Source organism: Raphanus sativus, chromosome 2 (genome assembly GCF_000801105.2).
Source record: "Raphanus sativus cultivar WK10039 chromosome 2, ASM80110v3, whole genome shotgun sequence".
Lineage (NCBI taxonomy): Eukaryota > Viridiplantae > Streptophyta > Magnoliopsida > Brassicales > Brassicaceae > Raphanus > Raphanus sativus.
This window is the reverse complement of record NC_079512.1, coordinates 25,311,092-25,337,631: the sequence shown is the minus strand read 5'-3', so window position 1 is coordinate 25,337,631 and position 26,540 is coordinate 25,311,092. Positions and strand designations below refer to the sequence as shown.

General features: G+C 34.5%; 3 protein-coding genes and 2 pseudogenes across 3 annotated transcripts; 4 read left to right on the top strand and 1 right to left on the bottom strand.

The window, feature by feature from the left end:
* The first annotated feature begins 1,114 nt into the window (after window positions 1-1,114).
* Window positions 1,115-8,970, top strand: LOC108836260 (uncharacterized). The gene is made up of 16 exons (XM_057004254.1): window positions 1,115-1,178; window positions 1,302-1,426; window positions 1,547-1,616; window positions 1,878-1,964; window positions 2,097-2,207; window positions 2,297-2,353; window positions 2,517-2,597; window positions 2,692-2,871; window positions 3,421-3,862; window positions 3,968-4,899; window positions 4,984-5,533; window positions 5,957-6,288; window positions 6,947-7,165; window positions 7,238-8,190; window positions 8,305-8,311; window positions 8,390-8,970. The coding sequence occupies exons 1-16, from the start codon at window positions 1,115-1,117 to the stop codon at window positions 8,968-8,970; spliced, it is 4,791 nt and encodes a 1,596-aa protein (XP_056860234.1).
* Window positions 8,971-10,567: 1,597 nt separating this feature from the next.
* On the top strand, window positions 10,568-11,864 carry LOC130499393 (protein TERMINAL FLOWER 1-like). The gene is made up of 4 exons (XM_056993391.1): window positions 10,568-10,840; window positions 11,107-11,168; window positions 11,385-11,425; window positions 11,519-11,864. The coding sequence occupies exons 1-4, from the start codon at window positions 10,631-10,633 to the stop codon at window positions 11,743-11,745; spliced, it is 540 nt and encodes a 179-aa protein (XP_056849371.1). The 5' UTR covers window positions 10,568-10,630; the 3' UTR covers window positions 11,746-11,864.
* Window positions 11,865-14,481: 2,617 nt separating this feature from the next.
* On the top strand, window positions 14,482-15,628 carry LOC108830389 (GDSL esterase/lipase At5g03820-like; annotated as a pseudogene).
* A 680-nt stretch (window positions 15,629-16,308) lies between these two features.
* LOC108830392 (pentatricopeptide repeat-containing protein At5g03800) lies at window positions 16,309-19,141 on the top strand. The gene has a single exon (XM_018603992.2). The coding sequence runs from the start codon at window positions 16,330-16,332 to the stop codon at window positions 18,979-18,981; it is 2,652 nt and encodes an 883-aa protein (XP_018459494.2). The 5' UTR covers window positions 16,309-16,329; the 3' UTR covers window positions 18,982-19,141.
* Window positions 19,142-21,075: 1,934 nt separating this feature from the next.
* LOC108829246 (putative homeobox-leucine zipper protein ATHB-51) lies at window positions 21,076-22,920 on the bottom strand (annotated as a pseudogene).
* Window positions 22,921-26,540: the final 3,620 nt, after the last annotated feature.

Sequence of the window (26,540 nt, the reverse complement as noted above, 5' to 3'; positions counted from 1 at the left end):
TGTGCAGCCACATGTTGTGATTTTTAATGATTATGACTCGGATGAGGAAGAGATATGAGTTGCATAAAAATCCCAAAGTAACCGAAGAAGTTGAATTCGATGATGCACGGTCCAGTGGATGAGCTTAAGATATTATTTGTTTATGTTTTCTTAAATTTGTTTTATTTTCCCAGTTTCCTTTTTTTGGTTTTACATTTATCAGAGACCCGATAATTCCTCTTATTTGTTTCTAAATTTTTTTAAAGCTCCTTTAATCTATTATTGTTTACCCATTATATAAAAATAGTTGGGGAAGAGTTTGAAAATCCTTTAAACCGATTGCTACAATTGGAGTTTAACTCATTTTTTAATCTTTGGCGTATAATATATATTGAATAATATTAGTGATCCTGTATTTACCCCTCTATTATATATTGTAAAAAAATGACCAATAGCATATCAAATAAAAATATTACAATAGGCGTAGCGAGATTGTTTATTTATCTAACGTGATAAAATAAACATTACATTATAAAACAATCTCATATTTATCATATTCACTAAAGAAATTTTGTAGAATAAGATAGTAAGATTTTTATTGCCATAAAGTGTTTCCAATACTCGCATATAGTTACTTGCGCAAGTAATAGATTGTAGAATAAGTATGAGACTTTGATAAGGAAATATTATTAATACTCATAATTGTTACATATATTGCGTAAGTGGATATCAAGTAATGCTCTTTTAAACAATGTAAAAGAAGATAATAATAGTTATATTGTCTTAAAATGTTTTCCAATATATATCATCTCTTGCGCAAGTAATAGAATGACCAATAAGGCAACACTTTGATAAGGAAATAGTATCAATCTTTAAAGATTTTTAATATATTTTAACTGGCTGTCATGTAATTAAGTAGGTGTTTTCTCTATTATAAATTTTGTTAAGACCTTCAATCCTTATTCTCTATCCTATATGCTCAAAACAGAGGTCGGCGTCTGCACTTGATTTCTTCGGTTTTTTATAAACTATTCTTACTTTATTCTAATCGTGTTTCTAACTACATAGAAGCTAAATATACAGAAAGTGTTTTGTTCACGAGGGATAACACAACCTTTTACCTGGATTTGGAAGCATGAAGAGAAGCAATACAGTGTCCACAGACACAGGGAATAAATCACATAAGAAAGCCAAACAAGGTATGTTATACTGAAGAAAAAAACGAATTTTGTTTTAAAGGGTCCTTTCTACTTAAAAGGGGGGGAATTATCATATTAGTTAGAATCATATCGGCTAATGTCTTCTTTAATATGTAAATGCAGGTAGTAATGACAAAGAGAATACAGTTGTGGGAAACACAACACAAAAATCATCTGTCACAGATGTTTCACCTACACCAAGTATCCAAAATCCTTTTAGGGTGCCTTTACAGAATGTAACCAATCAAGTACTTCAACCCATTAATCCACGCCCATCACGCTCTAATGGGACAAACTTTGTTGAAAATTCTCCGACGCCTACTGTCCCATTAAGTTGTGTTTTTCAAAGTCTTAAACATGCGACACAGAGGGCAAGAGTTGTAAGAAAGGAAATACTGGATAACAAAAGAACCATAGGCCTTACTACCTCAAATAGAGGTAATTCTTCTAAGAGCTTTCATTTTACCCGTGCTCATTCTTATTAATCTGTTGACAATAAGATCTTAACTGACCAATTTATTTATATTTTATTCAACAGTTACAAGGATTTTCAAGCCAACAAAGCCACCACTTGTACCAACTTCGAGTAAAAGTTACATTACAATCAATATATTAAGTAATTTAGGAAGAATGATTGGAAGCACCACGATTCACAATTAGCTTCCTTATTTGTAATGATAATATTATTTTTGAATGCAGGCCCCTATATTGAAACACAAAGTTCACCTAGCAGTGCAAATTTCAGTGTTTCTGGAAACGTCTCACACCCTGCGAGTAATGGCATAAGTAAGTAATAACTGCACATTATATAAGTATCGCTTTGTATATTTATTCTTATCGAAATACTTAAGACTGAAAATTAGGCTTTCGCACAATCTAGAGTAAAATAGTATGAATAATCAGAGTGTCATTTTTTAGGTAGAACTGGGAACCAAGAAGGTATTCAACGGAGTAGCAACATTTCAGCCAGGATACGAAAGACTCTTGGATCACCTCCATCGGTGAATTCAAAGACCAGACAAACGAAAGGTATCAACAGTTCTTAAATAATAAATCCGTATATCTATAAATTAGTTATATTCCATAAAGTGCGTCTAAACTTATCCAAAAATTAACAGGAAGACAAGGTTCAAATATGATAGGACAATCAAATCCGACTTTTCCAAATACTGAAGGTATTTTTAGACCCAATTTTAATTGTAGTAATATATTGACGACAGTTAACTTAAATACTTATATCATACCAGTTATTAGCAATTTCTAGCTGTAAATGTATATCGATTTAGTGTTCAGCCTGTCTGTGCTACCCTTTTTATATATTTTAAACATTATTTTCAGATAATCAAAATCGTAGACAGCAAACGAATACAAATGAATTCGTACCTCCACCAAGGTTCATTGTCGAGGACCATCCTGAAGGTATAATTTATTCATCATCTATATACCAGAGATTCAAAATTTTATTATCATTTTGAACCTATGTTTTGACTAGATCATACTATTTTTCACGCAGCTTACAATAATCGATATGAAATGGACAGTGAGTCTGAAAGTGAACATGAAGATGACGAGAATCAAACTTACACTAACTATCAAGCTGGAGAGTCTTTGATAAACCCATCGCCACAACATATCCCACAAGAAACGAATCAAACAGTTACACCGCCTATTATCATCGGGATACAAGAAAACGGTAATCACCTTTTTTCAATTTAATATATGACTTTCATTTTGTGACAATATATTTAAGGATATTGATAAGCCTGATAGAGTATATGATGGTGGAGGCTTGAGAGACATTTAATATTACCCTTACAGAAATTTGTTCAATGAAAATATCAAAATATAAGTATGTATCAATGTATGATGTATAGTTGAATTTAAATAATATATATATACATATATATATATATATATATATATTAACATTAAAACCTATTTAAATAAAAGTTTTTTTTCATTCTGGTTCGTAATCATTATTATCTTAATATAGAAACAAATTTAAACCTTGATCATAAAGGTTTTATTTAGTAAAAACTAAATGTTATAATTTTATAAATTTTTTATAAAAATGTATAGGGGATTCTTTGTAACAGTAATAGGTGTATGTGTTTCTTAAGTGATTCCATATATTTTTAATCTTTCCTTGAGCCGAAAGTCTTAAAGTGTATGATTTATTTGAAATTTTCCTCCGTTTGATAAGGCAATATCAATAATTTTATAAAGATTTTTTCTTACGCAGGTTATTACGACGATGGAGATCCGGTTTGGAATTGTAAGTATTGTCAAGCATATATGTGGTTTGGTGAAAGAATTGGAAAACGCCGTCGTAGTTCCAATCCTGTCTTCACAATGTGTTGTAAAAGTGGTAAAGTTGTGCTTCCTCGGCTCGCGAATCCCCCAATGGAGTTAATGTATTTGTTATGCAAAGGAGACGAGTTAAGCAAACATTTTCGAGAGTTCATACGAGCTTACAATATGATGTTCTCTTTCACATCTCTTGGGGGCAAGATTGATCATTCTATTAACAATGGTCGTGGACCATTTGTGTTCCGAATGTCCGGTGAGAACTATCATCGTATTGGTGATATAGTCCCCGGGCCTGGAGAATCTCCCAAATTTTCCCAGCTGTATATCATTGATACTTTGAATGAGATCAGAAATAGACTTGACGCTTATGCCGGGTATTTTTCTGTTCGTTTTCAACTTAATACTATCATATATATTAGTCCGATTGCATTATGGTCAACATTTTGTTTTCTTATATTTTGTACATACATATGTTGCAGGTCAGACAGAGCGGGTGCTAAGAATTTAAGAGAATCGGTTGTTCTTCTCCTGAAGAATATGTTAGATCAGTGTAACCCTCATGTTCAGGCTTTTAGGTCTGCAAGAGACAGATTCGACGTGGAGGGATCTACAGGTTATAGGATGAGGTTGATTGAGAGTCGACAATCTGATGGACGGACCCATAATCTTCCGACTGCAAATGAAGTAGCTGCTTTGATACCTGGCGATTTTGTTTTGAATATGGAACCTCGAGATATTGTTCTTGAGAGTACAAGTGGAAAGTTGCAAAGGATAAGTGAACTACATCCGGCGTATTTGCCTCTGCAATATCCACTGTTGTTTCCATATGGAGAGGATGGCTTTCGATTAAATATTCCTATTGGTTTTGAGGAGAGCACTGCGAGAAAACGCAAAAATGTAACTATGCGTGAGTATTTTGCCTTTCGGATTTTAGAGAGGAGGTGGGAAGCACCAACAATTACAAGATCAGGCAGATTGTTTCATCAGTTCCTTGTGGACGCCTACACAATGATAGAATCGAGTAGACTGCGGTACTTGTGGTTGAATCAGAAAAAGCTACGGTCTAGCAGTTACGATGCAATCCAGAAAGCAGCTGCTAAAGGTGGAGCTAAGATGGCTGAGCAAGGGAGCCGGATTTTTATTCCAGCAACTTTCACCGGAGGAAAAAGGTATATGAAGCAGCACTACTATGATGCCATGGCTATGTGCAAGTACCATGGATTTCCAGATATTTTCATCACTTTTACTTGCAATCCAAAATGGCCTGAAGTTACAAGGTATCTGAAAAAATATAACCTGACCAGTGAAGACAGACCAGAAATATTGTGTAGAGTTTTCAAGATAAAACTGGATAATCTTATCGGTGAGTTGACAAAAAAGAACGGATCCTTATTTGGCCCTACTGCTGCAGGTAAATCTCAATACACATGATATCTTTGCTAAACCCCGTTATGATTGATTAAAAATTGTCTGACACTTTTTTTCATTTTGTTAGTAATGTACACGATTGAGTTTCAGAAAAGAGGAATGCCACACGCTCATATTCTTGTCTTCATGGAAAAAGGATCTAAATTTCCAACAGCCGATGATATAGATAAGATTATTTCTGCGGAAATACCCGACAAGACCGTAGATCCAGACCTCTACGAAATCGTTGGGGAATGTATGATGCATGGTCCTTGCGGTCCAGCAAAGAAGGATAATGTATGTATGGTCAACGGAAAATGTTCTAAGATGTTTCCGAAACGTCTCAACCCAACAACAACGATTGACCCAAATGGATTTCCAGCGTACATGCGTCGGATTGATGGTAGGTTCATTGAGAAAAATGGAATCAGACTAGACAATGGATATGTTGTACCATACAACAGAGACCTCATGCTCCGATATCGCGCGCATATGAATGTCGAGTGGTGCGTCCAAACACGAGCTGTTAAGTATCTTTTCAAATATATTCATAAGGGACCTGATTATGCCTCAGCTGCAATGGATATGGAAGATGAAGATGGTGTCATTGACGAAATTAAAACATATTATGACTGCAGGTATTTTTATTTCTTACATTAATTAGTTTTATGTCATACAATTTACTAAATTCTACAAACTATTTACCAATATATATAAAATTCAGCAGACACACTATAATAAATCCATGTTAATATGTTCTCCAATATATATTTGAAAAATGGTCATGTAAAAGGGTTTTAAAACGGATTTTTATAATTAAAAGAAATAGAATAGTGTATACCTACAAATATTCTAAAATGTGTTATAATATTGACCCTGAAATATACATAACTAAATTTTTTAAAACTTAATTATTTATTTATTATATATAACAATTGTTTCAATTTAATAACTTAATAAATGAATAAATACATTTATTAATACACCAATTTTAACTGTTTTGACATTTTAAGGAATTACTTAAAATTTACTAATTAGTGTTTCTGTATCTTAAAAATTAGATATATTACGGCATGCGAGTCTTCATGGCGAATTCTTGCTTTTCCTACACATTTCCGTACTACTGCTGTAGAGAAACTTGGATTTCATCTTCCCGATCAGGAGCTGGTGTTTTTTGATGAAGATGAACCTATTGAGAGTATTCTCAACAAAAAGACGGTCAACCAATCCATGTTTTTGGCCTGGTTTATAGCAAACAGAAAATATCCAGAGGCTAGAGAGTTGACATATGCTGAATTTCCAACTAAATTTGTGTGGAAATCATCTACGAAAGAATGGGTACCACGGAAACGAAGCTTTGCGATAGGGAGGATTGCGCATATTGATCCATCAGGTAATGAGCTATAATTTATTAATACGGAAATTGCCATATAAGAAATGAATATTACAAATACGTATTTATGGAAAATAATTATCGGAATTATGGAAAGATTAATAATGTAAGATTTATTACTTATAATAGAGAACAAACTATAATATATAATAAGTATTCGAATATAATTATATAATAAGTATTGTAAATATTACAAAATTAAGACATGATTATATAACATTACCTAAATATTATTTATCGTTGTTTAGAGCATAAACTATTTCTTTTGTATACTAATTATTTAAACTATTTATATTGCCTTATCATATGTTTTCATTTATTATAATAAAATTTAAGTCATTTAAATACCTACTTAAATTTTGTTATTGCCTTATATATTTATTTTTAAAATATATAAGAACTATGTAAAATATTATATGAGATATCGTTTAATATTAAAGTTTTTTCTTAGGTGTCTTTGGTTTTTATAATAACTATTATAATGGGATTCCGTAATAAAAATATTAATTTATTTATTTTATGTCCTTTAACATCACTTTCCATATTTTCTTAGGTGATGAGCTATATTTTTTAAGAGTATTGCTAAATTGGGTAAGAGGTCCGACATCGTACGAAGATATAAAAACAGTTGATGGGGTTTTATATCCTACATACGAAGATGCTTGCTTTGCGTTAGGATTGATGGATGATGACAAGGAATTCATTGAAGCTATCAAAGAGGCTACTGACAATAGTTCTGCCACATATGCCAGAAAGCTATTTGCGAGAATGTTGGTATCCAAAACGATATCTCAGCCTCATGTTGTCTGGGAAGCTACTTGGGAGTATCTCACCGAAGATATCCTTTACAAGAAGCGCCGAGAAACTGGACGACCTGGTCAGTTTTGTCTTTTTAAACTCTCATATTTGATACCTCTCTCTGTTATTTAATAAAATAAATAAATTGCAGATATAAACTTGAGCATAGAGCAGATAAAAAATATTGCTCTTACTGAGATCGAAAATCATTTGCTCAGCAATGGTCGTAGCCTCAAAAAATGGCCTCTTATGCCAAAGCCAGAAGATTTTGCCTGTTACAATGGAAATCGCCTTATAGATGATGAGCTTAATTATGTTGTGGAAGATCAGCTAAAAGAAAATGAAAGGCTTATGGCGTTGATAACAGATGAGCAAAGAGCGGTATACAACCAGATTCTAGATGCAGTTTTAAATGATACGGGTGGAGTGTTCTTTCTTTATGGTTATGGAGGCACAGGAAAAACTTTCGTATACAGAGCACTCTCATCAGCTATCCGATCTAGAGGTATGATTGTTTTAAATACTGCATCCAGTGGAATTGCTGCACTGTTGTTGGAAGGAGGTAGAACCGCACATTCGAGATTTGGTATTCCGATAGATGCAGACGATTTCAGTACCTGCAAGAAAATGGAACCAGGATCAGATCGTGCAGAATTAGTTAAAGCGGCAAAGTTAATTGTATGGGATGAGGCGCCTATGATGAGCAGACACTGTTTCGAGACGTTGGATCGTAGTATGCGTGATATTATAAGATCTTCGGAAGACAAACCGTTTGGAGGTAAAGTTGTTGTTTTTGGTGGAGATTTCAGACAGATTTTACCGGTTATCGTCGGAGGTGGTAGAGCAGAGACGGTTTTGGCGGCTCTGAATTCGTCTTATCTTTGGGACCACTGCAAAGTTTTGAAGTTAACAAAAAACATGAGATTGCTCGCTGGTCTTACTGATGATGCAGCAAACGAGCTTCAGTCGTTTTCAAACTGGATTTTGGATATTGGAGATGGAAAAATAAATTTGCCCAACGACGGTCAAGTTGAGATTGATATCCCTTCTGATTTGCTGATAGAAAATGTTGGAGGAGATCCTATTGATACTATGGCAAAAGAGGTTTATGGACAAGCTTTTCAAACCTCAACAGATAAGGATTTGTATAGACATCGAGCGATTCTTACTCCCACAAATGATGAAGTTGATAAAATTAATGATTACATGCTTTCGCAGTTGCCAGGTAACATGTTGAACCATTTACTCTTATGCTCCACTAGCAATAAGAGATCACTAATAAAACGTCCACATAAACTTTCAGGTGAAGAAAAGGTTTATCTTAGCTCGGACAGTATTATCCCATCCGATGTTGACATACAAGAAAATGTAGTATATCCTGCAGAATTTTTGAACAGTGTTAAAGTGGCTGGACTGCCTAGACATTGTTTGAAGCTCAAGGTGGGTGCTCCTATTATGTGTCTCCGTAATATTGATGTTGCAGATGGCTTATGTAATGGTACTAGGCTAATTGTTACTCAGTTACTGCCCCATGTGATTGAAGCTAGAGTTATAACGGGAAATAATATTTCTGGAGACAAGGTTTGGATCTCTAGAATGTTTGTCACGCCACCTGACGCAAAGTTTCCCTTCAGAATGCGTCGAAGACAGTTTCCGGTTACATTGGCTTTTGCGATGACCATCAACAAAAGTCAAGGTCAAACACTGGAAAGAGTTGGTTTGTTCTTACCTAGGCCAGTATTCTCTCATGGTCAGCTCTATGTTGCACTTTCAAGAGTTAAGTCAAGATCGGGATTAAAAATCCTAATAACTGGTAAAGATTCAAAGCCGCAGACGAAAACATTGAATGTTGTCTACAAACAAGTTTTTCAAAATATTCCGTAATCAGGGTACGTAATTATAATATATTTTTTCAAATATTATAGTTTTAATGTCTAACTGTTAGAATAATTATTTTCTTACAAGGATGTGCAAGATGGGTAAGTATTCTGAGTCATCAGACCTAATTTATTTGATTATCATCCAGCTTTCAGCCTATTTCTTCGATGGTATGCCATTAATCGAATTTTATGTTCAATAAAATTATCATATATTTTCTTATATCTATCAAATAATTTTATCTGGTCCAATAGCTTACCAAACATAATATATTTTTTTCAGGTGTCTAATGGATTTGGTTTTCTTTATCGAGAATGGGTATTTCATAATTTTTTGTCGTTTATTGATTATGTAATTAAATGAAATCTATGTTTAATATTTATGGATAATATTCATTATTAATTATTCTTTCTTTTATTATGTGCACATTAATAATTAAATTACTGAGTAATATAATACTATTATATTATATTATAACCCGATATTACAACACATATACAATACAATCTCTAATTACAAAGGATAATTACACTATTTAGAACTCGGAGTTTTAATGAAAATATATATTCTTAAACACACTAATTATTTTGAGACTTTGCAATTATACATACAAACAATAACAACCTCTTCAATCTCGAGTTAACATCTTCAATCTCGAGTTAACATATTTCCAAATGTTGGTACCCTCTCATCTATATCAGATCTTGCGTAAATATTTTTCCTTTTCGCTAAAGCTTTCTCCAAATCACGTGACTTGATGATCCAAAGTCAATCCGTTACTTCTAAAGCTATACACTATATAATCCAAATTTTGAAGTTACTCATGCCCGCACAGGGTGCGGGCCGGTCACCTAGTATTACATTATTTGATTAGTTTGGACTATATTAGATCAATCATGCTGTCCAAACTAAAAACCACAAAGCGCTAAACGATAACTGGGGGCCGTATTCAAATCCTAACACCTAAAACGACTAAGAAGACATCTATTAATTAGGAAATTTAAGCCATTATAAATTATAACAATATACTAAATATATGTTAAATTTTATATTAAATATCATTATTTAAAAATGATAAAATTTATATTATTTTATTTTTATAAGATTCTATACTATAATATATTAATTATTATAATTTATGAAAAAATATTATTTATGATAATAATATTATAATTGTAAATAGTTTATAAAGTAATCACCATGATTTTATAATATCTAATGCCTAAGCTTTGTGTAGACAGTCACCTAGAATGCTTTCTTGAACACTGCTAAAAACATAGTCAGCAAATACGATGACTATATTTGAAACTATTTTAAAATATATTAAATTTTATAAATAATAATCACTCTAATCAATTAAACATAGTCTTAAAAATCATCTAAAATAAATTACTCATTACTTCTCCCTAATTTAAGTCCTACTATGAAAGATGGTATATTAGTATATAATTGAGAGTAGATGTCTATTCATTCTTTTAGATTTGTCCGAATCTTACAACCACAACCCCTAACACATCCCTCTTGCTCTCTCTCCAACTTGGAAACCCCTATAAATAGATATCTTAGTCGTTTTGGTATCCCACACCACTACAAATATCTTTATTTCCCTAAGCTCACTTTTAAACCCACAGTTGATTAGAAAGAGAAAGTAACTTTAACAAAAAAAATGGAGAATATGGGAAGTAGAGTGATAGAGCCATTGATAGTGGGAAGAGTGGTAGGAGATGTTCTTGATTTTTTCACTCAAACAATTGAAATGAATGTGAGTTACAGCAAGAAGCAAGTTTGCAATGGCCATGAGCTTTTTCCTTCCTCTGTCTCCTCCAAGCCTAGGGTTGAGATCTATGGCGGTGATCTCAGATCTTTCTTCACCTTGGTATAGATAACATATATTACAACTATTTTACAGCATTGAACAATGTTGAGAGTGCTGCTTTTAGTCCTGTTATATAACATTTTAAGTCTCACTTCCTTCTCATCTCAGAAGTTTTCTACTTCTTTACTCCATGGAGAAAAAGAGAGAGGGACAGATCAATGATCTTATAAATTGTAGTATTTGTAAATATTATGATGCTGGTATTAACTTTTTATCGTTTTATTTTATTTGTTCTTGATGGTATATTCAACTGGAATGCAAAACAGGTGATGATAGACCCTGATGTTCCAGGTCCTAGTGACCCCTTTCTAAAAGAACACCTGCATTGGTACGTTCATTTTTTCGTTTCATTTTGGGACCATATCTCATATGCATTCATTTAAATTATTATAAATAATAAAGAAACGAAATTGTTATTTAATATTTCGTCGCTTCAAAAATTTGAGTTGAGCTGGACAAAATCTATTTCATCACAAAACCAGGATGTTCCTGAACTTTTTAATAGAACAATAAGGATAATGATTGCGTTTAAATGTTACAACAGGATTGTGACAAACATCCCCGGTACAACTGATGCTACATTTGGTACGTGCTCGTCCTGAATTATAATTTTAAATACAACTTATAATAAAATTTGTTTTCACATGTTAACTAAATTTAGTTGAAATTACAATATAGGGAAAGAGGTGGTGAGCTATGAGCTCCCAAGGCCAAATATAGGGATACACAGATTCGTGTTTGTTCTCTTCAAGCAGAAGCAAAGGCATGTTAGCGATATCTCCCCAAACATTCCTTCGAGAGATAAGTTCAACACTCGAAAATTTGCGATTGAGCATGATCTTGGTCTCCCAGTCGCGGCTGTCTTCTTCAACGCACAGAGAGAAACCGCAGCTCGCAGACGTTAATTATGTTTGTGTCTATCATATGCAAAATAAAATAAAAACATGAGGAAAAGGATTTAAGAGAATGTAACCATGTTTATTTAGGTTCTATGTTTCCGCACTTTGAATAAAGACTGACAAAAATGAGTAATTTAATTTTTTTTGTATCGGATACTATACTAAACCCTTGATAACATGATAAGACATCAAGTTAATTAATCTTAATGTTAAAGAGAGAGTTAACTAATCTTAATATATGGCATGAATAATTGATAAACGAACAAAAAGAAACGTTTAGTTCGGGTCAAACTGACGAGGCCTTGATGCCCCACCTAATATAAATTCACTATATATATACTTTTTCTCACTTGGCGATCAGAATATCATCATGATGTTTAATTTCGCATATTTCCAGTGTTTGGTATCGTGCAAGAAATTTCATAATGCTACTACACGAAACTTTATTATGTTTTAAGTATATATATAGTGAATGAATCCAGTGTTCTAGCTGCTACAATGTCTTTCCAGTGTCATTATATTAAATTTTATTGGAAGTATAACTGTATCAGTATAACCCTAACCAACGTGCATGGTTTTCAATTGAGTTTAGAAAAACATATTTCATATTAACTGATCACATCATATGATGGGTGAAAATAACTATTAGAAAAAAGTTACAATAAAATCTTATACGTTATTTATTCCACCTAAAGAAAGGGTGGGGGTAATGAAGTTGAGATGATTTTTTTGTTTTTTTTTTAATATTTCAAAGAATAGTTAAATCAAGATCGCTCTAATGTTTATTGGTTCTGGTGCAATGTGCGTACAAACTCAGATTTAATCATATATATGTTTATTTTGTTTTAACATATAAATTTGTTGTTTGCAAAAAAAAAAACATATAAATTTGTTCTCAAATTTTTATCCAAATTGAAAACAAATCGCTTTTAAAACTATTTTCAGTCTGCTTTAGCTACAATGAGTACCTTTACAAATGAAACACATGTTCTTAATAATAAATTTATGAGATCTTCGTTTCTTAAGATATTAATTTTCATAAGTATATAGTTTAAGATCTGGAAAGGATAAGGGTTCCCTACACACGTGTCATAAAAATCTCATGCAATTATTGCTTCCAAAGACTTAAGAATCTAAGATCTCAGGCTAAAATGTGTTCTTTGAGAAGAAACAAATCAAAACTGAAAGTAGAAAACAAAAGATGTATACAGACCCCTACGTCATGGATTCACTACCAAATCAAGGGCATACAAAGACTTTAGTATTTTGCCTGAAAAAGAGCCTGAACTATATGTTGTCTTACTTTTATAGCTAAATATTTTCCACAAAAAATAGTATATCCATTTGATATAAAAACTGGCCCTCTTTCGTTGTTGTTTTAACATCAACACGTGCTCTGTTCCACTTGTTGTACTGAACATTTCGTACATCCAAATAAATCTATTGTCATTGCTAAATATGTGTCTAGTTTTAAACTTCGCTAATTACTCATAATCAAAAATGTTAGTTCAAATGATTTCGTAAACCAGAAGTACGTGTTCAAGCAGAATCATTCACCCGCATGATCTCACTTGCGGGTATATGTTTTCTGTAGATACGCACATAATCACATTGCACAAATGATATTAGCCCATCACTAATTTACATGAATCGTTAAATTTTTTTTTTCTCAGCAGCCGTCGTTCAATACATGTACATATTATATATATATATATAAACAGGGTTATCTTGTTAAAATCTCTTAATATTAAACATTATTAAGAGATTGGAAGTACACACCATTCAAATCACACATTAATTTTAAAATTTACATTTACCAGTACGTAAATACATCTACATCACTAGATGAATAATGTAGCTCTAATCAACTGGTCCAAGATACGATGACTAGAAATCAATTTTATTGGTGTATTCTTGACCACGCATTCTATTCTCTGCTCATATGACTAGATTACCTGATCTTTTTGTAAAAATATTTATTTATTTTGTATTGTGTGTGACACGGTCACACGAAAAGGCAGCTTAGCAAATTATAATTTTTGTTTTCTCGGTCTAGTAAAAAAATTGCTGATAAAGGAACCGAAATTACCTAGGAGACTCAGGAAAAAAAGGTTTGCTAAGAATATCATGTGACCAAATTTTAGCAAAAAAAAAAGAATATCATGTGATCTCTTTGTGACTGCATGAAAAATGTGAGAGGTGACAGATGCAGTTTATCCCATGTGGATGCACTTCGTTTCAAACATTCCCCCCCCCCCCCCCCCCCCCCCCCCATAAAGCTGCACGGCCCAATCTGAATTCTGTTACGTTTCATTAAAAATTCACTAAGACCAATTAAACACGTATATATTTATTGTATTTTAGTAGTTAGAGGTAGTTTATGGAAATCTCTAATTTATGATGACTAGTTAATCACTCATAGTGGTTCGTCTCTGAAGTATTTCTTTTGTACAGTTAAAGCCGTGAATGGAGTAAAAAGGGTATATGCATGCATGAATACCCTGATTGATATGTGTATGTACTTAATTACTAAAATAAATATAAAACCAATATCTTCTAGTTTAAATTTCTCGGCATTTAGCCGTTTGATGAAAATAAACAACTTTCTCGGCATTTTCTACGTAGGCATCATTGGGAAAACTCGCCACCCACTTTACAGGTTCGAGCAAACCTAACTATTCACATTCATGTTACCATTTTCAATGTATTTTTGTTATCTAAGGTTCTACTGGTAATCATATAATGGTTCAACTTGATTCAAAGATGCCACAATGTATACGAGTTGCATAATTTTGTAAAATTTATTTGTTATTTCAGGTTTTAATTTATTTTACGATTCAACCATTCTCTTATTTTTATTAATTCTTTCTTTTTACAATTTCGTATTCTGTAATATATTAATTTGGATTCATAATGTCTTCAATTTTTCTTGTATTTCTGTTTGTTGATCACTGTTGAGCAGTTGAGAGTCTAGGGTTCACTTCTTACCCAGTGGCGTACCTTAGCACAGATGCAAATGGGACAAACTTGTTAACCGGAGCAAATTTTGCATCTGGTGCTTCCGGTTTTGACGACGAAACTTCCTTACTATATGTACTTAGTTCTTAAGCCTAAACCCGGTTATTAAATAGTTAACCGGAATGCTTTAACATTTTTTGGTTGATCTTATGTTATGTTGTAGAACGCAATCACTTTGAACCAGCAGCTGAAAAACTACAAAGAGTACAAAAGCAATGGCGAACATGGTAGGGAGGGACAGGGCGAACGAGATATTCTCAGGCGCCATTTATCTTCTTAGCACCGGTTCAAGCGACTTTCTTCAAAGCTATTACATAAATCCCGTCCTAAACCGGATTTTCACACCTGACCGATACTCAGATCGTCTCATGACCTTTTATTCCACCTTTATCCAAGTAACTAACTAATAACAGTCCCACAACGTACCAATTTAACATCCTACCGGATTTTCCAATTTTTCTTAACCAATGGTTTAAGTTTTTGTGCAGAATCTATATAATTTAGGAGCTAGAAGGATTGGAGTGACGACGTTACCACCGTCACCGTTAGGTTGTTTGCCGGCGGCGATAACGATGTTTGGTGGAGCTGGGAACAATACATGTGTCGGAAGACTAAATGGAGGTGCAGTTTCATTCAATACTAAACTCAACAACACGTCTATGTACCTAGCCAACAAGCTTCCCAGTCTGAAACTGGCCGTCCTTGACATCTGTAATCCTTTATTGAGCATGATCATGAACCCTATTGAGAATGGTATGAAATTTTGACATTCATTTATGTAAGTCTGAGTTAAATTTTGACATGCATACCATACGTAATGGAATGTATAGGGGGTTTTAATCAAGAAGAGCTTGTTGTGGAACTGGAATAATGGAAACTTCGTTCCTATGCAATGAAAGATCGGTGGGTACAAAATGTAGAAGATTATTGCTCTCGTTGAGTAGTAATCTTCTACCAAAAAAAAAAAGATCGGTGGGTACATGTTTGAATGCTACCAACTATGTGTGTTTGGGATGGTTTTCATCCATCCGAAGCAGCCAATCGTGTCCTTGCATCCAATCTTCTTGTCCAAGGAATATCTCTCATTTCCTAACCCAAATTAAATGATGCAATGAAAAAAAAATATTCTAGACTGGTTAGCTTAAACTATGCTTGTTAGCTAATTTATTGTTATATCATTGTTATATCTAATGTGAAAAAATTACAAAATATGGTCTTGGTTTTCCATTATCTACGCTATATATCAGTGTTCTAAACTTTAGTAGCGTTCTTAGCCTAAACGGCAAATCAGATTTAAGCTAGGAAATTTTTTAACGATTTTTTAAAAAATTAGTTAAGCACTCAAAAAGTCGATCTGGCGCATGTACAATCTCCCCTATTTAGTTACCACCTATTTATTTCTTGAACATTGCTATATATGCTTTCACCCCCCCATTAATCACTGAAAAATGTTTGTTTCACAAGTAAAGGGAACTTCTTGTAAACTTACGAACAGTATAGGGACCTGAAATAAAATTATCCATTAATAATAATATCGGAATACAAGTTTGGTCTTGTCGTGAAGGTTTATCCATGGCCACCGTTAATCCTCACTGCCTCCTCAATCTTCCTCACATCCCGCCGCCGATTAACCGGCCGAAACCTCTTCTAACTCCGTCGTCCCTTCCCTCTCTCTCGCTCCATGGAAAACCCGAGCGTCTATCTCCCCTCTCCGCGTCTCTCTCTCTCTCACCAGCAACCGTCTCATCCTCGTCTTCTTCGTCATTCGAAAGGGACGAAGCGGAGGAGATGGAGTCCGCCGTTGATGGGTTCTTCTATCTGCTCCGACTGTCGTCTCAGTACCACGACGTAGAGGTAACGAAAGCCGTACACGCCTCGTTTCTCAAGCTCAGAGAAGAAAAAACGAAGCTTGGTAACGCCCTAATCTCGACGTATCTCAAGCTAGGTTACCCTCGCGAGGCATTTCTCGTATTCGCCTCTCTGTCTTCGCCGACGGTGGTGTCTTACACAGCGCTCATCTCGGGTTTCGCGAGGTTAGACCTCGAGACCAAGGCGCTCAAGGTTTTCTTCAGGATGAGAAGCGAAGGCGTGGTCGAGCCTAACGAGTACACTTTCGTCGCGGTGTTGAATGCTTGCGTGAGGAGCTGTAGATTCTCTCTGGGTGTTCAGATTCACGGGTTGGTTGTGAAGTCCGGGTTTTTGGATTCTGTTTTTGTTTGTAACTCTGTGATGAGTTTGTATTCGAGTGAGGATGCGGTGAAGGTGTTCGACGGAATGCCTGTGAGAGATGTTGCTTCTTGGAACACTGTGATTTCGTGTTTGGTGAAGGAAGGTTTGTTTGATGAAGCTTTTGGTTTGTTTTGTGAGATGAATAGAGTGGGAGGAGTTGAAGCTGATAGCTTTACGGTGTCGACGCTTTTGAGTGGTAGTGACTCGATGAGAGGGAGAGAGCTTCATGGCCGTGTGGTTAGAGTTGGGTTGAGGCAGGAGTTGAGTGTTAGTAATGCTTTAATTGGGTTTTATGCTAAATATGGGGATGTTAGAAAGGTTGAGAGTTTGTACGAGATGATGAATGTGAGAGATGGGTTTACTTTGACTGAGATGATCACAGCTTACATGGCGTTTGGAATGGTGGATTCCGCTGTTGAGATGTTTGAGAAGATACCTGAGAAGAACACTATTAGTTATAACGCTCTTATGGCTGGATTCTGTAGAAACGGTTATGGCTTGAAGGCGTTGAAGTTATTCACTGAAATGCTGCAGAGAGGTGTTGAGTTGACGGATTTCAGTTTAACGAGCGCTGTGGATGCTTGTGGTTTAGTTTCAGAGAAGAAAGTAAGCGAACAGATTCACGGGTTTTGCATAAAGTTTGGATGTGCTTCAAACCCTTGTATCCAGACGGCATTGCTTGATATGTGCACAAGGTGTAAACGAATGACGGATGCTGAGGAGATGTTTGAGCAGTGGCCTTCTAATCTGGATAGCTCCAAGGCAACAACGTCAATGCTCCGTGGTTACTCTCGGAATGGCTTACCTGAAAAGACTTTGTCGCTATTCCACCGAACTCTTAGGGAAGAGAAACTGGTTTTAGATGAAGTTTCGTTGACTTTGATCATTGCCGTCTGCGGGACGTTAGGGTTTGGGGAAATGGGTGATCAGATCCATGGCTATGCTCTTAAAGGTGGGTACTCTTCTGATATAGGCTTGGGGAACTCTTTGATTAGCATGTACTCGAAATGCTGCCACTTCAATGATGCCATAAAGGTTTTCAACACTATGCGAGAACACGATGTTGTATCTTGGAACAGCTTGATTTCTTGCTACATTCTTCAAAGAAACGGTGACGAGGCACTAACTCTATGGTTGAGGATGAATAAGGAAGGTATCAAGCCTGATACGATCACCCTCGCTCTTGTTATTTCAGCATATAGGTATACAGAGTCGAATAAGCTTAGTACCTGCCGTGATCTGTTCCTCTCCATGGAGACTAGTTATGGCATTTTACCAACAACAGAACATTACACTGCATTTGTCCGTGTTCTTGGTCACTGGGGCCTTCTCGAAGAAGCGGAAGAAACAGTAAACTCGATGCCGTTTCAGCCAGAGGTCTCTGTTTTGAGAGCGCTGCTCGATAGCTGCAGAGTCCACTCAAACACAAGCATTGCAAAACGCGTAGCAAAGCTTATACTATCCACAAAACCGGACAACCCGTCTGAATACATCCTCAAATCCAACATCTACTCAGCTTCAGGGCTCTGGCATCGCTCTGAGATGATAAGAGAGGAGATGCGTGAAAGAGGCTATCGAAAACATCCTTCTAGAAGCTGGGTAATACATGGGAACAATGTACACTCCTTCCACGCGCGTGACACGTCCCACCCGCAAGAGAAAGACATATACAGCGGGTTGGAGATACTGATCATGGAATGTCTGAAATCTGGGTACGAGCCAGACACGGAGTTTGTTCTTCAGGAGGTTGATGAGCTTATGAAGAAGAGTTTCTTGTTTCACCACAGCGCGAAACTGGCGGTGACTTATGGCATTCTCACGACCAAGGATCGGGGAAAGCCGATAAGGGTTGTGAAGAACGTGATGGTTTGTGGTGATTGTCACGAGTTCTACAAATACGTATCTGTTGTGGTGAAGAGAGAGATAGTTTTGAGAGACTCTTCAGGGTTTCATCGTTTTGTCAATGGAAAGTGTTCTTGTAAAGATCTCTGGTGAATCATAACAAGAGCTTCAAGTTTTTGTCTCAATTTGGTTTTGTAATGTTTCGCATTTGTAAGTTGTTAATATACAAGAGTTCTTTCCGTTGGGATTTGTTGAGGGCAGGTGGATATTGATAGGATTGTAAAGTTTGGGAGTAAAATAAGAGAAGTTAGCATGTGAGAGGTTAATTAGGTTAAATTTTGGTGTTTTGTTTATTCTGTTAATTAATTATTAAATAATTTGGAGTTGTAATCAACTTTGGGCTCGGCTAAACTGGCCTTTAAATGGGCCAAAGTCAGTAAGGATATGTCATGAAAAAAACATTAGTGGCAGCTTCGTTATATCTGTGTTTACCTGAGGGCTTTTACGTCTTTCTTGCATGCATGTTCTCTGTTCATGATTTGTTCGGTTCTTGATTTCGGGAATATCTCATAGTTGGGAAATATTAGTTATGATTAATCTGTTAATTGTTATTGCGATTCACGTCTTTGGTCTGATGTTTTAGTCAGACTGAGATAGTTTATTGGATTATGTTTTGAGATCGGAATAGAAGTAGTTTGATTTCTTACGCAAACACATGCATGGATCGATGGCTTCTTCTGAATTTCATTTACTACAATAATTGAACTTGATTCAGAAGAAGACAGTTTTTTTTCTTGAAGAAAGGAACATAGTTATTGGCCTCACTCGTTTAATTGTTTAAGACTAATCATGCCTCAAAAGTTAGCTCATGATGGATATAGTAATTAGATGATGATTATGTTCCGGGTCGAAACAGTCTTAAATCTTGATTCATCTCGACATGAAAATCATGGCCACGGTTTTATTTGGGAATTGAAAAGTAGTCTCTGATTCCACAAGTTTATAGTTTATTAATATATAGAGGGTGATTTTGAGTACATAAACTTTTTAAAATAATTCTTAAACATTTATAAATAATTTCTGATGATTAGTTTTTGATTTTTTCATGATAAATTTTAAATATTTATAAAAATGGTTATAGGTAAATTTGGAAAGTGTTATCGAATTTAAAGTAATTTAAGATAGAGTTAGAACTTTTCTTATATTTATAGACATAAAATCATTAGCAGTGAGTTTTTCAATGGATTTCTTCCCAGCAATAATAACAGTGAAAAACAAGAAAGAAAACATAATCAGTTAAGAAAATTTCACCAAAAAGTTGAGAAACTCTCGACCAACTTTAAGATATTAATCAAATAATATTTAGAGATTTTAGACCCATGGATGAGGCCATGAGGGTGTTCTAAGAGCACAAGGCCAAGATACTGAAAATGAGTTTTTAATCATTCTAAAGATTATTTTAACTTACTTTTACTAAATAATTTTTTTTTTTAAGATTGTTCGAGTGTACTAAGAGCATGATTATTGGTTGTCCTACCACTTAGGTCCTTAATACACATATATGTTTATGTATATTATCAACTAAGAAAGCCGGAGTCGCGTGGAACATCGCCTGGGAAGGATCGGGTCAGACCTTCAATGGAGCTCTCATCTTCGAAAATGTCGATTCACCTCTTGTGGGTGAAGCTCTAGCTCTTTGCATGGAGATCCGGAAAGCAATCGATCTCGGCCTCCCCTCGGTTACTCTCCTCTTCGATTGCGCAACGCTCATCAGAGCTATCAACAACAAAAGTCAGATCAAAGAGATTTTTGGAATCCTACAAGATATCCTCAAGCTCTCTTCTCACTTTGTCTCTATCGCCTTCCAGTTCGTCCCTCGTTCCCAGAACAGGGAAACTAATCTTTTAGCTAAAAAGGCCCTTAAGGCCCATCTCCCTTCTTCTTCTCGTTTTGTATCGGGCTAAGCCTATGGGCTTGAAACCTTGGATCTTCCTTATTTGCTTACTTTAATATAATTCTGGTTGTTCAAAAAAAAGTATATATTGTATAAACGTATATAATATATACATACACATATATGTGTATTAAGGATCCAACTGCTAGGACAACCAATAATCATGCCCTAAGGCTACGTTTGGGACGTTAGGGTTCTATACACTTTCAGACTACCAACCAACCCGACAATTTTGCATATCCAGAAGAGTGTGTTAGGTTCCGGTTTTAGGACACAAAATGTTCCATTTATGTCAAGATCGTACAATGCGCAAAAGCATACCTTAGTCTAACATTATTCAAAACTAAAACTCCAAAAGCTAAAGTTCGATGTGAGTCTCTCTCTCTTAGATGCGAATTACACCTACCATGGATAACGCTGTTGCGATATCGGGGGCAAGTACGTAGAAGCAACAAACATCTGAGTACTGTATTGGTCAGTACCGTAACTTTGACTTCCTCCCTCGATCTGATTGTTGTTTAGAGTTGATTGCATCTTCATCAGATGGTCTTTTAGTATTATACCTCTCAGTTTCATCACCTGCATCAAAAATCAACTTGTGATGAGTGGGGTCTCTCTGACAGAATCAAAAACTAAGGAATAATACAAGAAAGGAAGGATAATAATAAAGAAGAATCCCATGGCCCAAATTTAAGCAAAAAGAAAAACGAAAAAAGAATCCCATGGTTTTTAAAATAAGGCATACCTCATCGTGTAGCATTTGATTCGCTCTTGAAACCACGTCGTACTCTTGCTTTAGCGAGTCGTACGACTCCTCCAGATCCTTCACCTTCCACCGTGCACGGCGGTTCTGGAACCAAACAGCTATCTGACGTGGCTGCAGACGAAGCTCCTTCGACAGCTTCAGCTTCCTGTCTGAATCTAGTTTTATATCTTCTTGAAAACTCTGTTCAAGTGAAGCCAACTGTTCTTTCGTTAGTTTCTTCTTCTTCCTCTTCATCGTTTCGTCATTGTTACTTGGACAGCCGTACTCATTGGTGACAATTTCTGATTCCGGTACACAGATAACCGGTGTGGCTTGCGTAAGGGCAGGAGTATACGAATTTCCTGCTACAACTTAACAATAAGACAAACTAAACGGCAATTCAACAATCATAATTTAACACTACAAACTGAGTTTGATACCCAAGAAAATTATAAGGCATCTATGATCTACAGTATCATACTTCTCATCAGATAAAGTGAGATCATCCCCAAGATTTTTAGAATGGCATCTAGAAATGTTCTCTTCGGAAAAAGAGAGTCAATTTACTAGTACTAGTATCTAGGGGAGTTTTTTTTTTATTTTTATTTGGGAGTTTCTTGGATAAAAATTTGCTTGATTACAGCTTTAGATTCAGGTGTACTTGTATCTCAAACTATTTCAATATGAAATGAATTCACATTTTTTAGTCAAAAAATAAAAATGTACTAGTACTACTATAAATAAAAGTATATAATCATATGTTACATCAGTTTCATGATATCATCAAAGAAAATATAAATTGAACACATATTTTACACAGCAAGAAGAATATTAGGAAGGCTTTTTTTAACACTGAATTAACATTCAAAAGAAATAGAAGTAACAAAGATTACAACCCTCTCGGAGAACAAAGATCCTCAAAGAACCTATGTAACAAAAATTTCTAGAATATTTTTTTTTAAACTCCTACCTTAAAGTAGCGTTTTAGAAGATATTGGAAGGCTTTAGGCAACAAAAAAAGATTTTGGAATGCCGCCTTGGAATGTTTCCTCAGATAACTTATATACAAAAAGTAGACGTAGGTTTTGTCTAAATTTGTGATTCTTTTCATCATTCCAGTAGAACTTTAAAACACTTTTCTGATAAACAACCTCAAACACTAGAAAGTGGGAAATATGGTTCATGGATTTGGTTAAAACAAAGTTCATGGACTTTCGTAGGTGAGAGATCAAACCAAGACACAAAGTTCACGAACATATGTGTGTGCATATACCTGCAGAAGGATCGTAGTTGAAGAAGCTACGGAGCGAGTTGGAGGAGTTAGACTCCTGGCAGGGCACTGGGAGAAAAGCATCTCTCTATTCTCAACGTTGCTTGTCATTGACCATTCCATGTCCTTTCCCTTAATTTTGCTATTCTTGTGAATCATATTAGAAGACATGAGAAATGGTTACAAACAAAGAAAAATTAGGGTTTACTTTTCCGAATACTTCAATAATACAAAATTAGGGTTTGGTTGACCATACGAGCGCCGGAGAGGCTTGATGAGAAGTCTCTTCTTCTGATACACTTTTCCGGAGGTGCAACACAGTCTCAGAGCATGCATTGAGCAAGTAATAGATAAATTTATAGGGAAACATATTGGGATAGAGGCAGGGTGGGGATAGAGAATGTGAAGCGTGATTTTTTGGTCGAACTTGCACGTCATCATACGTCATCTCTCAAGCTCTCAAAATTATTTTTATTTTCAAGACTGAAATTTCATGAGATACTGAACATGAAAAAAATAGAATATATTGATGAGATACTAAACGAGCAGGTTCCAAATTTTTGGAGACAAAGCTCCAAGAAACTGAGACAAAATTTTATGTATATTGGTTTTAAAATCTGAATTAAAGGACCACTTTGTTTAAACATATACTGGATGTGTGAGATTTACGGTTCTAAACATTTGCCAAACAATTTTGACTAGTGGACAACGAATATATATATATATATATATATATATATATATAATATATATATATATATATATATATATATGTATATCATATATATATATATAATTTTCTTCAAATAAAATCAGCATTAAAAATACAAAAAGAAATATATATATATAGATATATTTGAATTTTTAATGCTGATTTTATTTGAAGAAAATTAACATATTATTGTGAAAATGAATTCTTCAAATGACTAAGAAAAAAAAATCAATCTCTTCTATACGAATTTCTTGCTACAACTTTAATAAGACGACAAACAAAAAGACAAACGCTCAACCATCATAATTTTAAAATACAAACAAAAATAAAAACTTCTAGTTCTCAAAATAAACCCTCTTCTATACATTGGAACGAGTTGCGATAGCAAGCATCTATTGCTAACCATGCAAAATATGTTAATCCAAGGGTGTGAAGTGTGACCACACAAACTTAGTGGGTCTACATGGTGGCATTAGTTTGGTGAACGTGTGATTTTGGATGAAATTAGCTGAAAATTAACTGTAGGAAAATATCATTTGGATTGGAAGAATTTTTTTAAATATAATCTTATTACCATATTTTCGTTTGTATATATTCATTGACCATTGTTTCTAAATAATGGTACGAAATGGAGTCTTACTTATATATAATAATTCAGATTTAAAATAGTACTCCAATACATAATAATATCAAATCAAAATCATATGTACATATAAACATTACACCAAGTATTTTTTTTAAGTACTAAAATACATATTTTTTACACATCATCAGTTCCGTGGCACAGCTCAGTTTAGTTTAAGCAAGGATCCCGAAACACGCCTTCTTCTCTTTGTTTTTGAAACACGCCTTCGTATGTTCTGTTTATTTTGAGAGGTCGCCTACCACTACCGATAGGTTGATCAGAAATCGGGTCTAAATGTAAAAGCCGAGTGTCTCTTATGTGGCAACTTCTCAGAAACAAACCACATTTGTTTTTTGGATGTACCTAATCTACTGATATAACTCACACCATACCTTGCCCGCCTATGTTTTATGAAGATATTGTAGCATGGCCAGTACATGTATCTTCCTCAAATGCTGAATTCAAAAGAATTTGCCACCTCATCCTTCAAGCCATCTCTTGTCCTGGTTAAGGATATTCAGTTGTTGCATAGAACAAAACTTTCGAGTTAGGATCGTGTAGCAACAACAACTCAATGTCAGCTACCCATCCACATTTTTTTTTATCTTAGCTCTCAAGAATGATATGTGTATACATGGTGGCAAGTATAAATACTTGTGAGTTCTTAAATTTCTGTTAGGGCTCTTAAAGTGTTGCCTCACTTGTGTTAAAAAAAAAAAATATTTTCTATCTGTAAGAAACGTTATATTCATTTTATCCGCCTATCCGGTGTCGATTGATTGTAATTCAAAATGATACCTCATTTGGGAAAAGATGAATTAAAGAATCATTAAAAATAAAGAAGATGATCAACGTGGATTTAAATTAAGCTCTTCTACACTTGAAAGCCTTTAGCATTTACATAAATCTACTTCTGGGCCTCAACATTTCAATCACCAATTCCTATAATTGTCTGATTTTGTAGACATGGAGGCGTAAATGTTGTTGACGAGAAAATTGACGGAACACTGATCACTTTAGATGTGGTTTTGTAATTTCACGTATTTAATATAGGTGGGGGTATCAATGGTCAAAGTCAAGGTTAAAATAAGTGAAATGGCCCCCTCACAAAACTCCATATAGAAACTGACAAAGTGGTTCTCCTCCACACTCTTAGTATATAAACATGACTCCATTTTTAGCCCTAATTTTTATTTTTGTTTTGTCTTTATATACACGCACTATCTAAAAAAAACACAACCATTCATATAGTGCAAAAATTGTCACTATGGGTAACTCCATAAGTATATAAATGTGCAGTGACCTGAAAGGCCAATAGCTACAGTAAACGTATACATGTGCAGTGATATGAAAGGCCAATAGCTACAGTAAACTGATACATGTGCAGTAACCTGAAAGGCCAGAAGCAAATTTTGAAAGCAACTTCTGGAAGCTAAGAATCAACACAAATAGCGAAGTAGATCATCTATATAAAGTGTAACCCATAAAGCAACAAAGAAGAATTGTAAATTACCTTTAAGATATAGAATCAAATTAAATTAAATTACAAAAAACAAAGAAGTCCGAAAACCAAGTATTTCAAATTCAAAACATCGGCAAATGATCATATATATAAAAAAGAAAGATTGTACGTTGCCAGTTTTGTATAAGAAAACGTTGCATTTGTATAAAGAGAGAACTTAAATCTTTCGCAGTTCGTAACAACTTTTTTTATAAGAATATGCTTTTTAGCTAAGACCTTTAACACACACTTTGATTTGAACATGTTTATATATAAGAACATGCTTTTAGCTAAGACCTTTAACACACACTTTTTTAAAAACATTTAATTAGACCCAAAAAAAATGTTTACGATTTGTTACTTTTACTATTAATGGTAAAAGACTATTAACAGTTAAAAACAATTACAAATAAACATTAAACATTAAACACGTGACAGTTAAGGTTTTCAAAGCATTGTTTGAGTTCTTTCTTTTTCGATCTCTCCTTTTTTAATTTACGGAAAAACTCTTTTAAAACACTTCTTGTGTTGATGGCTTTATAATATTTACTTTGTACACGATTTAGTTATTTAATTATTTTTTAAAAATTTAAAAGGTAACATGATGCCACATTTATTGACGGTCTTTGAGAAAAGTTGAGAGTTTCTTTTCCACATATACCGTGAGAGCATCTGCAGCGTTAAGTTTCTTTAACCCAATCTCTGAACATAAATCTATTACTAAATTGATAAATGTATTAACTTTAATGACTCAAAATTTGTTATGTGATCTATAAAGTGACACCTGTAGAAAAATTTAGTGAAAGTGTCTATAAAGAAGCGTTCTTCCTCTTTTCTAGTTTTTCAATCTTGTTTTCTGTTTTTGTTATGGTTTTTAATTGAGAGATGTTTCTTTAATTGACCTG

What these genes read in the sequence shown, in the direction of transcription:
- LOC108836260 (XM_057004254.1), top strand. Translation starts at nt 1,115, where the DNA reads ATGAAGAGAAGCAATACAGTGTCCACAGACACAGGGAATAAATCACAT. An exon ending in AGACTTGACGCTTATGCCGG is followed by an intron (nt 3,863 to 3,967) that starts GTATTTTTCTGT and finishes CATATGTTGCAG; the next exon opens with GTCAGACAGAGCGGGTGCTA. An exon ending in CCGAGAAACTGGACGACCTG is followed by an intron (nt 7,166 to 7,237) that starts GTCAGTTTTGTC and finishes AATAAATTGCAG; the next exon opens with ATATAAACTTGAGCATAGAG.
- LOC130499393 (XM_056993391.1), top strand. Translation starts at nt 10,631, where the DNA reads ATGGAGAATATGGGAAGTAGAGTGATAGAGCCATTGATAGTGGGAAGA. An exon ending in TCAGATCTTTCTTCACCTTG is followed by an intron (nt 10,841 to 11,106) that starts GTATAGATAACA and finishes AATGCAAAACAG; the next exon opens with GTGATGATAGACCCTGATGT. An exon ending in CTAAAAGAACACCTGCATTG is followed by an intron (nt 11,169 to 11,384) that starts GTACGTTCATTT and finishes ATGTTACAACAG; the next exon opens with GATTGTGACAAACATCCCCG.
- LOC108830392 (XM_018603992.2), top strand. Translation starts at nt 16,330, where the DNA reads ATGGCCACCGTTAATCCTCACTGCCTCCTCAATCTTCCTCACATCCCG.